We start from the raw sequence: 19,353 nt of genomic DNA, 5'->3' as shown, positions 1-19,353 counted from the left end.
TGTCAACACGCCACGCGCGGTTCACGTGGTACGCGCCTTTACGAGGTGGCTCGAGCTTTAGGCAGTCGCGGGGCCAAGATGCGCGGCAGGAGAAAGAGGGCGTTGCTTCTGAAACTCGGCCGATAAGACCACTTAATTCCCAAGCCTGGTTTATACTATATAACCCCATGTTCGGTGCCTTTTTTCTGAAAAGGATACGAAGGAGTACAGCAATGAACAGATAGTAATAGATGGTACTGGAAATGTGTGGAAACGGCTAATGACAAGCACACGAGTGAAATCATAATTTCCATAATTTTTCTTAACTTTTGCATGTTCACTTAATATTTTCGAAGGCATTTCTACTGAGTTTGCGACAATGTTCCGTTAAATATCAAAGGCCCCGATTGATTTCCCCGAAGAGTACAACTACAACTATCGTACACAATAATACTTTTAATCACAACAACAAAGAAAGGCGGTTACCGATCTTGGTTACTCTCCATTTTTTATTCCTCTTCACTCTTCGCGTTCTCTACTCTCTACTGGCAACTACTTTTCTTGGCTCCACCGGGCAACTGCACTCGAAATGGTTGAAATATTTCTCAGGCTATACTTTTAATCGGACCAGTTTCAATTTTGACGAGTAAACAATATATAACTACTGCAAGAGGAGAGAAGATGTCATACGTGACAACCCGTTATTTATACACCATATATTGCGGTTTCAAGCTCCCCACGTTTATTTTGCTCCATTAAAAATTGAAGCACGCTCGTCCAGTCGACGGAACACAATTTTCCCTCTCAGCTGTATAAAACCAATTCTAGTTGCGACGGGGCAATTTTGCTAAACGCATTCACTTCTGTCTGGGTGTAGGGGTTGCTAGCAAACGATCCCGAACTATGAATAGTAAGACGAAAGCATGCCACGTGTACTACAGTCATATTTGTTTCACGGTTAGGACCTCATCGTAAACTTACTGTAACTGGGGCGGAACTGCGGTTTTGTTTATTTTTTAAATTGATGTGCTGATATGCCAATGATGAAAACGTACCTAAATGTCACGTTATTTCTTAGTAGTTATTTAATCAGACCCTCGCGTATCTTCATTTATTATAGTAACGCTGCAATAATTTATCCCGATGTTTGAATGTAATCGAAAGCCTAATCGCATTCAGGGCATTCGGTGGTTCATAGAAGAGTACGTCGAGGAAGCGGCACGTTCGACGTTTCTTATTACAAACCACTGAAAAAATACCTAGTATTTCTAGGGCAATATCCGACTCAATCGGACTTGAACAACAAATGCCGTGCAACTGTGATGGCGTGCAGTTGCATAAGTCTCATTATACCGACGGTAAGTGGAACGCTTTCGAATTCGTTACTCTATCTTACCGATGGAAGATCAAAAAGCAGAATTAACGAGCCCTAAATGTGAAAGTGAATAATAATCAGATAATATTGTCGCACGACCGCTGTCTGTGACTCGGTAGTTATTGCAATTCTATGTATCAATATACAACAAGAATTTGGACGGAGCCATCGAGACTCTACCACATTTTAGTACGACCACTACCGGTCTCATCAAATTATTAAGCCTGCATTTCAACCGAGAAAACGTACGTACAATTTACTTGCTCCACTAACAGGCGATTGTTAAACGCGCGGGATCATAGAAGTGTCAAATATTGTAGTTTAGAAAGGTATTTCTCACCGTGGAAAATGACTGGGCAAATCCAGTGTTCACCAGGGACATATTAGAGGATGTTACCGAGAAAGGGGGCAATATCGCGTACCTATACAGAAGTAGGTATTTTATTCTGGTGGTCTTCGCGCTAAATATTTCTGAGAAATATTTTGGGATCAGTTACTACGTACCTATTACTTTTCAGGTGCGCTGCTTTCATTTTTAGTACCATTCCTGACGATCCCACTGTGCAATCCGATACTGGATGTCATTATACCGCTGAACGAGACACGAGAACGGGAAGAGATATTTACTCTTTACTACTTTGTGAACAACGAAGACCATTTTTTCACGATATACGTGCATTCAGCCTGGTGTTCCATTGTCACTGTGACAATCATATTGGCCGTGGATTCCTTAAACATGATCATCACTCATCATGCATCTGCGATGTTCGCCATATGCGGGTAAATATGTATAACATAGGAATTTAAAATACCACAATGTGGCAATACATCATGCACTTTTAACCGACTTCAAAAAGCAGGAGGTTATAGATGTGACTCGTATGTATTTTCTTCTTATGTTTATTCGCGCATAACTCCTCAGCATATGGGCCGATTTTGATGGTCCTTTTTTTATTCAAAAGAGGGTGATGCCTCGGTGGTCCCATCCTAAACTAGATCAATATTGGCTCAATACTTTGCCGGTATTGGTTAATTCAAACTTCGCCAAATTACATAATTTATTATTATTTAATTTAGTATTTCCGCGCGTTGAGTTGTAGACCCCTTATAACGAATTTGGAACATCCTTATTCTCATTATTCTTAAGTCGCTTATTTTTGGAATCTTCCGTTTCTAGCAAACGGTTATTTTTTTACGAGCAGCTCTTTGTGTAGACCTAACAATATTTTTTTAAATAAATGTAGTTATATAACTTGGTAAAGTTGTTGAAAAGCTACCTACTCACCGATTTCAATGGCCTTGACACACAACATTTCCCTTTAAATTTTTTGGTGGTCGGCTTTAGTTTACGGGATATTCGCAAAAAACTTCAGTTAACACTAGAACTACCGCAAGCGTGCGCGCCCCCCGCCGTAAATTAGCCCCAATCAATACTAATACCATCGGTTGTGAAACAGATTTCAATATATTATGCCGAAAGTTTTTCATTAATATCTCTGATCGTAGTCGGCCTGACCGCCAAAAAATTTGAAGGGAAATGTTGTTCAGAATGATGACCTTGACAACATAAGTCATTGTCATTGAAATCGGTGAGGAGGTGGCTTTTTGACAAGTGCATCTATAACTTAAAGAACTACAAAGTAAAAATTATAACCGACTTCAAAAAAATAAAAAAGCACTAAAAAGTAAAAAATAATTTTGTTCCTTATTTAATCTATGACTCTCAATTTTTTATGTCAGCGCCTCATCAGATCGCCGTGTAAATCTGGCGCCGACTTAAAAAAATTGAGAGTCGTAGATTAAATAAGCGAAAAAATTATTTTTTACTATTTAGTGCATTTTTATTTTTTTGAAGACGGTTTTAATTTTTATTTTTAATTTTGTATACGTATATAAATTAACAGAGATACCGAGGCAGACGAAAGTCTTGAAACTTTCCCAAGTGTTCTTTCAACGCATTTAACATTCAGTAATCGATGTTTCATTCCGCGCACATCGTTAACTTCATTGTAATTGTCCCTTCAAAATGAAATCGGGCGACTATCATATTCATTACTTTCGCAAAAAATACAGAAAACGTTTGTTCATTCGACTACTTGTGATAAACGCAGATCTATGATTGCCAAAGCAACAGAACACAACGATGTAGCTACAATGGGACGCATCTCGATGGACGAAGAACTCGAAAAAATTAGGGAATGCGTGGTCGCCCACAATAAAGCCATCCAGTTTGTACTGATTGAATAATACTAAACTGAAACGATGAAAGGCGGCGATCGATGCCACAGAATTCAACTAATTCGCTCGTTCCCTTCTGTTTCGAGGTTCTTTGAGTTCCTGGATGCAACGAACCGAATGAACTTCCTGCTTCAAGTCGGATTAAACATGATCGGCGTTAGCGCCACAGCTTTTCAGGTAAGAGACGATTGGCTGGGATAATGCCGACTCGGGGAACCGATGAACGCACTGACATTCTCTTTCACAGACGATGATGCACCTAGACGACCTGAAACAAGCCGTCAGATACGCTGTTTTCTTCGGTGCACAGAAATTCCATTTGTACTTCCTCAGTGTGCCCGGGCAAACACTCGCGGATTACAGCGGAGAAGTACTGGACCATATGTACGTTTTCAGCTACCTAACAGAGCAGAGGGCGTAGTACTTACTAAGGTCAGGATCAGATATGTATATTGGCCGGTCAGTTCGTTTTCGCGAACAGCGATCGAGGAGAAATCAGCCACCACCAAGGGACGATCGTGGATTTGTCAGTTCGAGTTGCTCGGCCCCCGAACGGTATCGTTGGGTAACGGGAACGCTATCGAGAAAAAATCAATGTTCTGACAAATAGAACTCCTGAATGTTTTCGGACCTAACCCACACCTATTCTGATGTATGTATTTCTACGCTAAGAACTCGATTTGGCCTACACGTTGTTAAAAGGCCGGTCTGTTTGGCGGCAACAGATAAAGATCATCCGGGACTATCCCAAACAGCCCCAGACAAAGGATCAATACCTAACTTCTCGTGAGATCCACCCGCTATTCCAGGCCTGCCCTTTAGGGTGCAAATACCTCCTCAGGTTCTGGGACCCGGGCAACAGCCGAGCGCGGAACTGTTACGTTGCTAACCACAGCTTGGGCTGCGGGAGATTGCAAGACTGTGCGTGCGTCCATACTGGCTCGTACCACGAGTCTACTATTACAAGCTGCACAGAAAGAAGGCTCCTGGCAGGCGGTGCAGTCCGCCGCTAGCTCCGCTTGAACCTCCGTCTGTTACATTCTACACCGCATTCCACTTTGGAGCGGACTCATTCCGCGCAGGGATGTACTGATGTTGATAGGAAACCAGCAGGGAAAGTGCTACAACCAATCGCAAAAGTGCTACGACCAATCGCGCGTGCCAGATCCGTAAGACCTGCGCAAATCGGTAGGGGCGTAAGTCCGCTCTTATATGGAATGGAGTGTAGTAAGTAGTGTGGCCGATTCCGCCAATAACAAAAATACGTGTGCTCTGTCTTTATGAGTGTGCACCACTCAGTGACAAAAACCAATCGTCACAGCGGCGGTCTGCACCGCCTGACAAGAGCCTTCTTTCTGTGCAGTAATAGTACGTAGCTGGGCCTCACGCGTATGGGCGCGCACACACATTCTTGCAGTTGTCCCAAAACCCGCGCAACGGTTAGCAATGTAACAGTTCCGCGCTCGCCTGTTGCCCGGATCCCAGAACTTGAGGAGGTACTTGCACCCTAAAAGGCAGGCCTACGCTACACCGTTCCCAATAGATCTTCCCGCTGGATCGTCTCGTTACATCTTCCTGATACATTTCCCCGGATAATATTACCGCCAAATGTTTCCCACCTGATTTATCCGCCCTCAAGGAGTATAAAACCCCCGAAGCTTCACCGACACCAGAGACTCCAGTACAGACCGTCGCCATAGACGCATACCTTGTCACGACGAAGTTACCATAAGCACGATTTGCATTCTTAGATCAAAGGCCTATCCTTCCATAAACTACATAACGTTACTTGGAAGATAAGAGTGTTTTCTTTACCACGTAACAACGTCAAGAGCTTGGCGCTACCCCACCACTTCTGGCTCACTCTTGTTCTGCGAAACCCAGAGCGAGATGGAACGAGAGCGAGTCAGAAAACGTTAAGAAAAGGAGCACTGAGGCAGGCAAGCAGTATGGTGAGAGAATATCCCCCACGCGACTCACCGGCCAATATAGTATCCGATCCCGAACTTAACTATGGGAATAATTATAATCGAAGCAAGTGTAATTCGTGGAGAATCTTGTAACAGCTACAGCTCCAAATGGTACCACACGTCTGCGAGAATGCAACAAATGATGAACATAATGCAACTGAGGGCTAGCAAACCCTGCCAGCTGACTGCAGGAGGATTCTATGAGATGAGCATAGCGAATTTTGGAGCGGTATAAAATAATATAGAAATAATACGGCTGTCTACAAGCCCGTACGTCGCGCCGTGACGTAAGTGACAACTAATTTACCATACACTTCAATTTTAAGGCTTTTAAAACATGCATGTCGTATTTTACGATGTTACTCTCAATGAAGGAGTGAGTCTTCGTTATTACTCTATGCAATGATTTCGGCGAAGGAGTGTGTACTATGCCTACTAACAGCAAGTACTTCAAATGCTATTCAATTCGGAAAATGTTAATGATAAACATGTATATACATCTTTGTTATGTGCACGAGTAAAATTATCATACTCTGTGAATCTTCAACAGTTATTTAATAGTGTGTAGCGTAGGTACGTATTTTAAGACTCTCATAATTACACAGTTTTGTGCGGTTTGAATAGAATTGATTGACTTGCTAATGCTGCTGCAAAAAGAAGCACATTATGGAATGTGTTGAATCGTCCAATTTGTTGTACGACCGTGAAAAAAAAATGGAAATTGAATGTGAATGGTTTTCTGAAAGATGGGAAAGAAAATTCAGAGCAGGCTTTTAGTAATGTTGATAAAAACCAATCGATATGATATCTAAGGAAGAATTTAACGAGCACCAGATTACACGGAGAAATATACTGTATTGACATCGAAATTATCTCCGCTCTGACACTTCCTACCTTGCCATTATACCGCCCATTGTGTTTTAACTTTTAACGGATACCATAAACCATAAACTCCCTATGTACCTAGGAATGTCCGGCATTTCGCTCTTAATAATTGGTCACTCTCCTAGACAGGGTATACGAGTAATTTAATACTGCTAACCATTCTTCAATATTTCTTCACGTGTAAAATATTTTTATTTATATAAAATATCATTTATCAATTTAATTTTTTCTTAATATATATATGATAAATTGTTTTACTAAACGTTACTCCAAGTAGACGTTTTTTATCGTCAAATTGAATTGCAATCAGATCGTTATAATACTTGGATCAAGATCCGCGGGTTTGGAATGTTCGGATACCGTTGCACGATTGCCGTAGCTTTATCTGCAACCACCCCTTTTAACTGCAATAGTTGACGAAGAAAACATTTCGCTTACCTTAAACACCTGAAAAAAGGCTGTACTTCCGAATAGCCTCAGTGGCCGATCGACACGAGGTTTCAGGAGAGGGTGTGTGGACCATAAACCTAAAATTGTTGCTGCGGGAATTTATTAGTTTCCGAGATATTACTAATACACTTATAGTAATTCAGTTGAGTTATTCCGACAAAACGCATTCGGCTTTCCAACTTGTTCCAGATATTATTATTGGTTGCGGTTAGATTCGTGCGGGGGCGCGTAATGCTTGGTAGCGAACCGATGTGAGTTTGGAGATTTGAAACTTGATCTGAAACCAGAAACTTGCGGTTGCGATCCATCATATACAGGGTGTAGTACCTATTACTCTACTGATAGTTAATACTCTAGGGGATGATTGTACAGGTAAAAATAAGACGAAAATATACAATACAATTTTTTAACATCGCGTTTCGTTTTCGAGAAAATTGGCTTGGAATTTCAGCTAAATACGAGTGCCTTTTAGGCGCTTGAGGGGCACGCGGAGGTTAGGGGACCGCGTCCAGCTGTCCGTAGAACAGATTGAGGGGGGGGGGCAAGCAGGCAGGAGGCACACCCGTTAGGGCTACGTGTATGGCATACACTGTATGCAGTTAAAAAAATAATTTGAAAAAAATTAACAATAATTTTTTATTAATATTCCGGAAACTAATAAATAGCCGAAGCTACAATTTTAGATTTAGGGTCCACACCCCCTCCCCTCAAACCTTGTGCTGATCGGTCACTGGAGCGATTCGGAAGAATATCCAAAGAAAAAGATGGGCGAAACTTCCGAAAACCGGTCAAACCCGATTGGGCTGAAATTTTGCAAATAGCTTCATTTTGCATAAAAATAACGTTTGCGAGAAGGATTTTTGGCGACTCGAAAATTTTTTTTTTACCATTTCAATGTCATTCTCTATCTTACCGACAGAGTCGAGAATCGGATTCAACAGTTATTCAAACATTCTCTTTATTATTCACTTTATTTTTGCAAAATTTGAGTCAAATTTAATAAGGAGAATGCATTGAAGCTTGGCCCCGTGTAAACTCACATCGGTTCGCTACCATGCTTTACGCGCCCGCGAGCGGGCGCGCGCCCCCCGCCCCAAACTAACCCAAAACCAATACTAATACCCAGTATCAAGCTGATATCTCTTTCTAAGTTGATCTCTGTTTTATAGATTTTAGGAGATTAATAAGGAGAATGCACTGAATAACTGTTGAATCCGATTCTCCGCTCTGTCGGTAAGATAGAGAATGACATTGAAATGGTAAAAAAAAAATTTTCGAGTCGCCAAAAATCCTTCTCGCAAACGTTATTTTTATGCAAAATGAAGCTATTTGCAAAATTTCAGCCCAATCGGGTTTGACCGGTTTTCGGAAGTATAGCCAAAAGATGCTTGTGTATATGAACAATAATGTAATTTGCTACATTGTATAAATTTAATACACACTTTTTGTTTCGACGCTGCTTTATTAAACTTTTAGAATTCCATGAGCTTAAGCCTAATATTTGAAAGATTCCCTTGTCCAATATATTCCATTCTACAGCTAGCTAAATCTTTTTTCTGGGTCACTAATGTACGTTATTCAGTACACAGTCGTTATAAGCCCGACGAACGGGGCTGGCGGCGGGCGTACGGCGCGTTGTGGACACTATTCCGCACGACCAATGCCGCGAATGAGAAATAGGGATTGCAAACCGGTGAATCGGTAAATCGGTTTGAAGTTTTTTTTCACTGATAACGTAGTAGATGTCGACGGAATTATGCGCTATACATATATATGCGCTACATTGCTATACATACAATTTTTACCGGTAATTCGCCAAATTTTTACCGGAAATTCGATATATTACGTATTTCTCGATATTTACCGGTACATTACGTATTTCTCGATATTTACCGGTAAATTACGTATTTCTCGATATTTACCGGTATATTACGTATTTCTCGATATTTACCGGTAAATTACGTATTTCTCGATATTTACCGGTAAATTACGTATTTCTCGATATTTACCGGTAAATTACGTATTTCTCGATATTTACCGGTAAATTACGTATTTCTCGATATTTACCGGTACATTACGTATTTCTCGATATTTACCGGTAAATTACGTATTTCTCGAAATTTACCGGTAAATTACGTATTTCTCGATATTTACCGGTAAATTACGTATTTCTCGATATTTACCGGTAGATCGTGAGAAATAAGTATTTCTCGATATTTGCCGGTAGATCGCGAGAAATAGTAGCGCGTATATGTACCGCATAATTCCGTCGATATCTACTACGTTATCAGTCAAAAAAAACTTCAAACCGATTTACCGGTTTGCAATCCCTAGTGAGAAAACCCTAGAGCGGGCGAGACGGAACGAAAGAGTCGACACGAAGTTACCACGACTCTTTCGTTCCCTCTCGCTCGTTCTCGGGTTCTCTCACTCTCGTCCGAAGGATTCTAATAAATGGTGGGGATAGTCGCCGAGCGTACAACGCATGGTAGAAACGGGCTTATAACGAGTGCGTACTGTACATCAACTACGATAAGTTATTTAAGGGGTCATTCCATTGTGACGGGTTCGAAAAATCGACATTTTTTCACATTTCTCGAAAGTTTATATATGTAAGAATATATTGGGTAAGTGACGTCGCCTAATTTCAATTATTTCTGTTGCTACAGCCGAAAGTTGTGTAGAAGGCTGAGCGGCCAATGCAGCGCGCCAAGGGTTCGGTTCACTAGGCCTGTATCTATACCGGTTTTTTAAAAACGCGGGTAATTTTATTGCGCGGGTGATTCCTATACAAGAATTTCCCCTTACCTAAAGTACTGTTAATAGGATTCTTTCCAAGCAACTGCCGATTTGATGCTATAATCGACGTTTCAGTACACCTTTGTATTTCGTTGAGGCAACATCTCGAAATATGAACAGAAAGCAATCTAGAGGCAGCCTATTGCACTCAAGATATTATTCTCAAAAACGACGTTTTCATGGAAATCGGTATAGTAAGGAAGAAGATCCAAGTTTCGCGAGTACAACGGCAGCAAAACTGCAGCGAAATCACGACGCCACTTTTGATGTGGCCGTTGATTCGAGTATGAACTATTGTCTTATACAATTTCATTTAGTTGCAAGGAGTGCAACAGTGATATACAATTCTCGAAATATGACCAGCGAGGTTTAGGATTCAAAGTGCATGTAAAGTGTTGATGTAAAGACACATATGTAAATTCTTGCCCGATGATTGACAACGCGTATGAAATCAACCGTCGATTCGTGTTTGCGATGCGAATACTCGGCATCGGTGTAATCGGCATTTGCTCCTGTTCTTAAAATTATAGAGAATATGGGAGTGACAATCGAGCCACGAACCGCCGCCTTCGCTGAGTGTTGATAATACGCGCATAGCAACAACTGACAAACGAAGCGCACAGGCCTAAAAAAAGGCTCGAATCGCTCGGCGGAATCATAAAACGGCTCAAGACGAGCTTTACGAAGGAGCTGAAGGCCTGTTGTATGCAGCCGGTATCGCCGATTAGATGTAAGTATAATAAAGTACGTTTATATAACAAGGGAAATGTAAACGCGTTTTCCTCAGAACATAATTTTTTCAATCTGCGGACCCAATAGCGAAAAAACTATATGACCAATCGGGCTAAAATACTTACACCTTAATCTTACATAAATGATTATCGCAGGGACTAGAATCACACATTTTCGTTACTTTTTACCTGACTGCGGCACGCAAAGAAGGGTATTGTGTTTATCAGGCTATGTTTATATGTCCAGATGAAGCGGAGACCAGAGAGGTCACCGCCTTCGGCTCGCTTTTCGGCGTTCTCGGCGAAACACTGACGGTGCTCGCGGTTGCTGCCCGCGCTTTGGCGATCGCGCGTGCCATCGGAGTGCGCAGCGGTTGTAACTTTCGGTTGTTGGCTGGGTTAGACTCCCCCGTTGGGGAAAGGGTGCTTAGGGGAAATTTTTACAATTGTCGGAAATGTCCCCTGCGCCCTAATTCGTCACGACTTCCACGTAATTATATTCTTGTTCGGTTGGTTCGCTTGCCTTTGGTTGGTGTACGGTGGCTGGTTTTTGTGCCCTCGGATTTTTGGCTGGTTTGGGTATTTGTATTTTTCGTCGCAGTTTATAATCACGGAACATGAAATAAGTTAAACCTATGAACATTATGGTTTGTACAATGTTTGCGGTCGTCGGGTACGCGATGTTCCATGAAATTCTATTTAATTGTTCCTGATCCGTATTTTCGGTTAGTACGCTTTGTTCCTGATTGAGTTGATTATATAGATTTGTGAATTCAGATGGGTTTTTTTTTAGGATTTCGTGTAGTTGTATTCGTGTCAGGGGTTTCGTTATGTTCGCCCCTTTTGTGGTGTTTGTTTGTGTCGTTATGTCGTACAGGGGTGCCATTAACAGTCCTACGGCCTGGCTGTACGTGTTTTTTCGTTTGTATAATATCATATCTTTGCTTGTGACTGTACAAGTGTCCGTGATTTTTAAAATCCCTGATTTATCTATTGTGGTCCGTTCCGTTTGTCGTTTACCGCATTCAATTGTCAATGTTTCGGGTTGTCGCGCTGCAAAAATCCATGTGTCCGGTCGCGAGGTCTCTATCCACAATGTGTGGTTTGCCGTGATGTATTTAATTTCGCAATTTCGTGGGGATTCGTCCGAAGGTTGTAGCCAAAGGTTTACTTCGCACTCGCGGTCGGCGTTAATGTTATGCGCGATCATTGGTTGTTCGCAGTAGTATTGCGCGGCTACTTGTTTGCATTCCTTTAGGTCGTTGTTCTTTTCGACTATGTACTGGTTATTGGTTGAATCGAGTACAATTATGGGTGTGTTTACAACTAATAACGCGTATGTATTATCGCGTATGTGCATCGAGACTGGGTTCGCCTCGATGATTGTGAAAGTTTGTGTATTTACCGGCGGGACGGTTATTACGGCTACGAGTACATTTTTGTCGAAGTACGCTGCGGTTGGGTAGGTCTGGGTTAGTGTGCAGCAGGTTAATTATTTGTACGCTTAACAATACGTTCGTACTTATTATGCCTGTTCTTAGGCTCGTGTAAAATTGCAGAATATCGTCAACGTCCTGTGTCAGGTCTGTTAGTAAGGATTGTAATATGTTGAAGTGATCGAACAGGTCAGCTCTTTGAACCTGGTAAACAAATGCTGACCCTATACGTTCCCGCAATAGTCTCGTCTGTTCGCCTAGTAATCTTTCGTTATTGTCTATTGTTTCTTCTACGTCGTGTAAGTGGTGTGGTGTATTTTTCGTGATTTGAATTTGTTTTTTCATTGCCGTCATCAATGCCGTTTGTGTCCCGTCTAGTTGCGCTAGATGATAGTTAATCTGCTCGACGTTGTCGGCGTCCATCGTTCCGAATAGAGTTTTCGCTAAGGACCCTAGCCCGTTGATTAACCCTCTGCGCTTGTCGGGTACGTCACTCGGTATTCCCGATACTTGTTTTAAGGCGGCCACACACGCTCCGGCCGTTGTGCCCCCACACGCTCCGCCCGGCCTGACAGGCTGGCCGGATGGTGCATCCACACGTTCCGACCGTTTCAGAAAAAAATAATTATTTATTCTTTATCGTATAGATATATGGAAGTGATGCTGATAGATTCCTTATGTTTTTCCTATGAAAATCATACCAAATTTTATGTAAATCGAACTATTATTAACGAAATTAAGTTATAGGAATGAATTTTTCATGAAATTTCCTTCATTATTTTCAGAATTACGTCGTTGTTAGTGTCACTTTCATCGGCAAAAAATAAGGAATCAATTGGCCTCGTTTTCGCAGAGATCTGATGAAAAATACGGAAATCAAAGATTTTTCACTTCTTAATAGACAATCCAACCCCTTCGAGGGTCGAAAGCCATAAAATTCGATGAGGCACTGCGGGGGGTTGTCCTCGCCACGGGGTACCAGGCAGTGATGCCAGAACCGTAGGTTTTCGCCCACGGGCGCTACCCCCACTCTATGACCAAGCGTACCCCCATTCTACGACCAAGCGTACCCCCTCCTAGCGCCTGTACCACACCACACAAGCATACCCGTCCCTCTATCCGTGTGCCGTACGCGCTGCCTGGCCGGCGCTCTCAACCGAGAATTCCGACGGGCCGCCTGCAGCACGGACCCTTTTTGTTTAAAGGTCTGCGCACACATATCCGTTCCGTGTCAGTTTCGTATCCGTTGGGCCAGTAGTTAGAAGAAGAGGGGCGTAGAGGGTCTCTTCTTCTTACCACTGGCCCGACGGATACGGAACTGGCACGGAACGGATATGTGTACACAGACCTTAAGGCGATTGTTTGGCCTCGAGCCACAGGAGGTCGAAGTAAGTTTCCCGATTTATTATTTTTCTGCTATCTTCCTTCCCTATTCGTTTCTTATGGGTTATTTTCTGTTTCCAGGATGAGGACTGGGGCCAGTTTGACTTGTAGGCTTTGGAGTACTTATGAAGAACTTTTTTTTTGCATTTGCTTTGTTTTTGTACCAAATTTCGTTGTAGTTGGTGGAAAGTATACTCTCATTTTGCCTAATTACTGTGTCTTTCCCATTTACTTTCCTCCACTTAGCCTTTCCTCACTTCCTGCACTTATTTATAAATTCCCTATTTCTTATCTATATTTTATTATATTTTTTGTGTATACCGACTTTGTTGTATTTTTCGCGGTTCTTCACTCGATGAATTGCTTTAATCGGTTCGCTTTTGTGCGTAGTGTTTTCCTTCCCTTTTTTTGCAGGCACCAGCCGGCACTGACTGCCACTGCCAATGCCACTCTGTGCCACTGACTGCCACATGGCCGGCTGGTGCCGGTAAAACCTGGCAAAACTGAAGAATATTACAAGTAATTCCAAGCATAAATATCTAGACATATCATCTCGAAGTATTCAGAAGGCGAACGTAATTATGGAATTGAATAATTTCCAATTATTTACGTCGCGGAAATCGAAATTCACATCATCTGCAAGACAGAAAAGTATGGTTATGCGCGAAGTGCGAATGTTTAGCGTCTTGTTTCGTAGATAATGATTTAACACATGTTTTCTTATAAATTTTAATGTTCGCAGGAGCATGCATGATAGCCTACCCTAGTAGCATTTATTGTTGGCATTTTCATGGCCAACTAATTCCCCACTTGGGGATACTGTTGGCCAACTAGAAATGCTACTAGGGTAGGGTGTGTACTGTGTGGAGATGAAGCTGAAGTAAGTATCGCATGTATCGTTTTTATTCATACGTTACGTTTAATTTTATACTAATATTGTATTTGTTTTCAGCGCTAACACAATACGGTATATAGTAATTCTACACAAAAAAGAAGTCGAAATATAGAAAATTTTCTTATATCGCACCTAATAGGTATCACTGGTTACGGGACGTACTGTATATGGATTTGTAAATTCAAATATTGAAAATTCCTCTTCGGATTTATATGTACTACTTATATTATTATATTATTTTGTAACAATTACCAAGTCTGTGTAATATTAAAGAATAAATCCTTTGGAAATAAGGAGAATTAATTATTTAATAAACTGCCGAATCTGCTTGCTGGTTATGTAAGGGTAGGGATACACCTACAGCAATAATGGTACATTTGTGTTGGTGCGTATGGTCGTCCATGTGACGTCACGCGTAGGGAATTGTTTAGTAATTCTGACCCTCAGATGGCGCTGTTGACTGTGTCAAACAGACGGCAGAATCTGCTGCGGATATGCTGCCGATTTGACATCAGGCACTGACATCAGGCTCTGCACCTCAGAACGCAGCCAAATACAGACACAGACGACTACGGTTATGTCGTCAGACTCTGCGCTCTCATGCCAGACCCTGCTACCAATCTGATGTCAGACTGCAGACAGATGGTTATCTGTGTGCCTATTTCTTTGTATTACATTATTAAACTCTTCATCATATTTTCACGATTGAGTTATAAATATATTTTTTATAAATATTTAATGTAAAAGAACATCTATGTACTTTTTACGGGTCAAAACATTACTTGCCCAATGAACTTAGGAATAAAAAAATCAGTTTTTCAATATGTTTTTATTTGCAACATAATTAATAACAGCGAAATGTAATTAACATAACTACCCAGATAGCAGTGTTATCTGGGTAATTGCATTAATATAAGTATACTTATATACATATATGTAGATCTAATTAGGGTTTACCTGTGCAATCTATCCATTTTTTGTGGATGATTTGGGTTAGACAGCGGTTACAATTCCATGGTTTCCTTGAACTAATGTATCCTCATCTATACACGTTTCTTAGATGGCGCACAGCCTCTTTTGAACATCTGTTTCGGGCGTAACCAGGGCGTGTTCTGGACGTCTTGAAGACGTCTGCAAAATACGTCTTTAAGACGTCCATTTTCACAAATCAAGCCGACAGGCGTTCGGACCTAAAGTGGACGTAAAATGGACGTCTTGAAGACGCCCTGTGCTGTCTGGGGTCTTTCTGAAGAAAACCGCAATTTTCGTGGTCGTTTCTGATTGGTGGAAAGCATAACTGCTCTTTGCACGCGCCACATAACCCTAATTTCTAATTTCTCTTGAAACATTCTCAAGTCCTCACTGTGCTTATAGAATCTCAGTTGTATATTTTGAACCAATGTAATCGTTCTTGATCTATTTAAATTAACGAATATTTCTTCACTTTACTTAAAAAGTATAATGTATATGTGAATACTTTTGCCAATCAAATCAGTGCGTGCACACATTGACTATTTATGAATGTATATACTAGGTATATATTCGCTGAATTAGCACGCTTTGACTGTAACACAAGCTATATTGAAGTTTACCGATCATTGCCGAATGGGCATTTAAATTGGTTGTCTTAGTGATTTCCCCAGATTATTTCTGTCCTTGTCGAGTGACGCCTCTTATTATATCTCCTCTTTGGCTGAGCACCGTTCACAACGGTGTTCTTGATGAACGCGCACTGAAATCATCGATGCATTGCTATCTTACATCTTTGTTTTCCATGTTCGCCATTCGTCGTTTTCGAAACGCGCATGCACGCGCATGGTACACGGAATAAGGTTTACACCGTTGAGTTCGTGTATGAAATTTAATGCATCTATCTGGTTGGCTTTATATTAATATTTCAATTAATAAGCTAAGAATAAGCCACATTATAATCTGGCTAAAAAACAGTTCCGAATATGCTTTTAACAAATGTGAATTTCGAATGCAAACCTATATCCTATATCTAACCTATATTCATATCATTTTTAAACTTTTAATATCATAATAATTTATGAGGTCTATCCATGTACGTATATGCACACATACACTTTCTTGAATACCCAGTATACCGTGATGCATATCTAAGTATATTTATTAATCTTTATTAATCATGAAAAGTTACTATTTTAGTAATATAGATATTTAATGATATTTAATTTGAGTGATAAGGTTTAATAACATAGATATTTTAATTTTATCTGCTTGTTAGATAAATATTAGTTTATGTAAAATCTATTTAGGTTTCAAAAAATTGATATTGCCAAATGTATACATAATCAAGTATTATATCCTATAACAATACTCCTACAAATTTGAGCTACTTTTGTGCTTCAATTGAGTACAATACTGTTGCGTGGCCTTAGGGGACTAGTAGCCTTCTGGTGGGGAATTCAGGCGCGGGACAACGTCCGTGGAACGCTAAGGCGTTCTGCTCCCTGGACGCGGATTTTTAGAGATAAAATAATAATGTAAGGAAACTATTTGAACACAAACAATTAATAAATTTAATGAACTCAACGAATTTAAACAATACAAATAAGAATTTCGCTAGGTTTATAATTGCACGTCCGTTCACTTTCGCTCTCGGGGTTCAAGTGACCTTTCAAACGCAAACGCTTTTACATCTTTTGTTCTTTACAAGATGTCCTTAAAATCTAAGAGCCAATAAAATATTTACTAACTAAATTCTCATTGGTGAATCTATTTCCTTCACAGTTATTGATTTTTAGAATCAAGCGTTTAACAACATTGCTCTGGAATTACATCTAGGAGAAGGGATTAAAGTGCAGTTCATTTATTCAAACACCCGTTTCCAAGCGGGTATTGATTAATTTATAATCTTGAAGTTTTCTCATTAAAAGAATCTCTAACTATTTTCAAACCCCTCGGGCTTGTGCGAACTTCGCTTTGTTTCCCTTTCCTATTACACTCGTATGATCCGTTTTGAACTTCGCGCTTCTAAAGTTTGTGTTGAACGCCGCTAGAGCGAGAATCGCAACTCGCAACAGTAAAATCTATTTAGGTTTAAAAAAATTGATATTGCCAAATGAATACATAATCAATTATTATATCCTATAACAATACTCCTACAAATTTGAGCTACTTTTGTGCTTCAATTGAGTACAATACTTGACTCAACATTATTAATAGTGTTTAATTATACTCCTTTATCAGTTTCTTTTGAAGAAAACACATTTTTAAGTCTGCAATAGCAAACATAGAATACAAAGATTTAAGATAGCAATGCATCGATGATTTCAGTGCGCGTTCATCAAGAACACCGTTGTGAACGGTGCTCAGCATCGATATTTTCGGTGCTGAGCACCATTGTGAATGCTTTTGGTGCTGAACAGCGCCGTGAATGGGCCCAGCACCGGCTGTTGCGCGGTCTGCTGGAGATTTCTATATAGGCGGTTGGTCCGTGCCCGTGGAGCGCTGAAGCACTCAGCTCGCGAGTTGCACGGGAATTTCAATGAACGAAAGAAATGAAATAAAACACTTTCTGGATAATTCCTAAGATTGGATTTTAATCGATAGCTAGATGTTGGCTGTATTGCTAACAAGTTCGATCTGATGTTTTTACAAAATCACTCCTCGTTTGTAACCTCCGAGCGCCCTACTCCTCCAATTTCGGCGTGTTCCTCTGTCTCCTTCCCTGGATCCTTTCGTCCAATCAAGGTGGTGTGGTCCCTCAAACTTCGTCGGGGGGTTGTCCTTCAGCCATCTCTCCGTCCTTGGCCCTTCCTTCGCGCTTCCCTCCACTCTCGGCTGGTGGTCGAGGTACGCTTTCCGTTTACGTAGTCTATTTACATTACATACATATCTAGCAGATAGGTAAGAGCAACCCTTAGGGTCAAGACGACGTCGCCGGAGCAAAGTTTATGACTTTATGACTTTTCCGAGCTGAGTTTTTACCCTAACAGGACATCGGCAATTATTGAAAGCGAGGGCAGAATTTTAAGTCGTTTTACGAGACGAGCAGCTGCCTGCTCGTCGAAATTTGGCACGCAGATGTGCAAGGAAAAGTTAAGCTATTTATTATCCTCGCTTGGCCTAACTGTAGTTTTGAAAATTACTGAATGCTATCGCAGATTCTCGTACGCCTTCTGAGTTCAGGTATCCTACTAATATTGTATGAGCACGTTCGAAAAACTGTCTTGGAAAAACCCTTGAGAAGCACAACGCGCTCTACGTGTTTACGAGTCCTGGCAATAAAGTCTTCCTCGTCCTCCGTTTCAATCTCGTTTAAAACCTTCCAGATGTGTTGTTCGTTTCGAACCCACATGTCTATAATATTTATTTTCGCTACAAAGGATTTTGAATTTCGCTCTACATCTAGTTTCAATATCTCTATGTCATATAGCTAACTTCACGCAATCACACAATTTAACCAGCGGAAACCGCAACACTGAACAGCGCCGTGAATGGGCCCAGCACCGGCTTTTACGGTGCTGGCATCTTTCCGTGTGCACAGGTATAAAATTGCGCCAGGCGCGACACTGCACGCTTGTGCATGAAGGTGGCGCGTAGGCGCTTCCGTGCTTTAAGTTTCGTGCCTACATTACATATCGATTGCATACAATTCTCTAGCCACGTTCACGCGATAGTGTAACAACGTATTTCAGAACGTGAGACACAAAAGTCTATAACAGTCTATAAGGTGACAGGTCTATTTTGTACCTCGTCAGTGGACGTATATTATTCGATTAAACAGTTGCGGAACGAGATAATTTCGTGGTGTTTGACAATATGAGAGTCAATAAATTTTGAATTCAATATACCTTGATATGTAGTAGACTATAGAAAGAACGGCAATAGATTTCTGAATATCTACAATGTTAATATATAGTATGGCATTACAGACATTTGTTGTTGCGAGATAGATATAGTTTTTTTTTGTGTTTGTGTTTCATATTTAAAAGCTGCGTAATAAATTGGAAGTTCATATGTAAGGAACATTGGGAAATACTTTATTTTCTATTTCTATACCTGTATTTATCAAATATGGAAATACCAAAGCAACGACAGGTGAAAACTTATTTTCTGCGTTTTTCCTTTTTCATTTAACTTACGATAAGTGTTATCCATTAATTCATTGTTTGTCGTCCAACACAATTATATTCGCGCAAAGAATTTCCACATTTGCATGAATGTCAAGTTTCATCTCACTTGT

At 40.7% G+C, this 19,353-nt stretch overlaps 2 protein-coding genes and 1 long non-coding RNA gene across 5 annotated transcripts in view; 2 read left to right on the top strand and 1 right to left on the bottom strand.

The window, feature by feature from the left end:
* The window catches only part of LOC143369820 (uncharacterized), a 31,821-nt gene extending 14,640 nt beyond the window's left edge, over positions 1-17,181 (bottom strand). Inside the window, exon 1 of the long non-coding RNA XR_013085503.1 lies at positions 17,052-17,181. This is a non-coding gene — a long non-coding RNA (uncharacterized LOC143369820). The remainder of the gene's footprint in view (positions 1-17,051) is intronic.
* Positions 1,119-6,037, top strand: LOC143370028 (odorant receptor 9a-like). The gene is made up of 9 exons (XM_076814624.1): positions 1,119-1,337; positions 1,474-1,599; positions 1,675-1,786; positions 1,831-2,134; positions 3,466-3,582; positions 3,679-3,769; positions 3,840-3,962; positions 5,585-5,791; positions 5,889-6,037. The coding sequence occupies exons 1-9, from the start codon at positions 1,302-1,304 to the stop codon at positions 5,940-5,942; spliced, it is 1,170 nt and encodes a 389-aa protein (XP_076670739.1). The 5' UTR covers positions 1,119-1,301; the 3' UTR covers positions 5,943-6,037.
* A 1,633-nt stretch (positions 17,182-18,814) lies between the features above and the next one.
* The window catches only part of Epg5 (ectopic P-granules autophagy protein 5), a 29,938-nt gene continuing 29,399 nt past the window's right edge, over positions 18,815-19,353 (top strand). For 2 of the 3 annotated variants that reach the window (XM_076814013.1, XM_076814014.1), the window contains exon 1: positions 18,815-19,208. In XM_076814013.1, the coding sequence (XP_076670128.1) occupies positions 19,185-19,208 (24 nt within the window). In that variant the 5' untranslated portion in view covers positions 18,815-19,184. The remainder of the gene's footprint in view (positions 19,209-19,353) is intronic. The other variant, XM_076814012.1, reaches the window with a different exon arrangement.

The sequence above is a fragment of the Andrena cerasifolii genome, chromosome 6 (assembly GCF_050908995.1).
Source record: "Andrena cerasifolii isolate SP2316 chromosome 6, iyAndCera1_principal, whole genome shotgun sequence".
Classification (NCBI taxonomy): Eukaryota; Metazoa; Arthropoda; class Insecta; order Hymenoptera; family Andrenidae; genus Andrena; species Andrena cerasifolii.
Note: the sequence above shows the minus strand (reverse complement) of the source record. Positions and strands in the feature narration are given on the sequence as shown.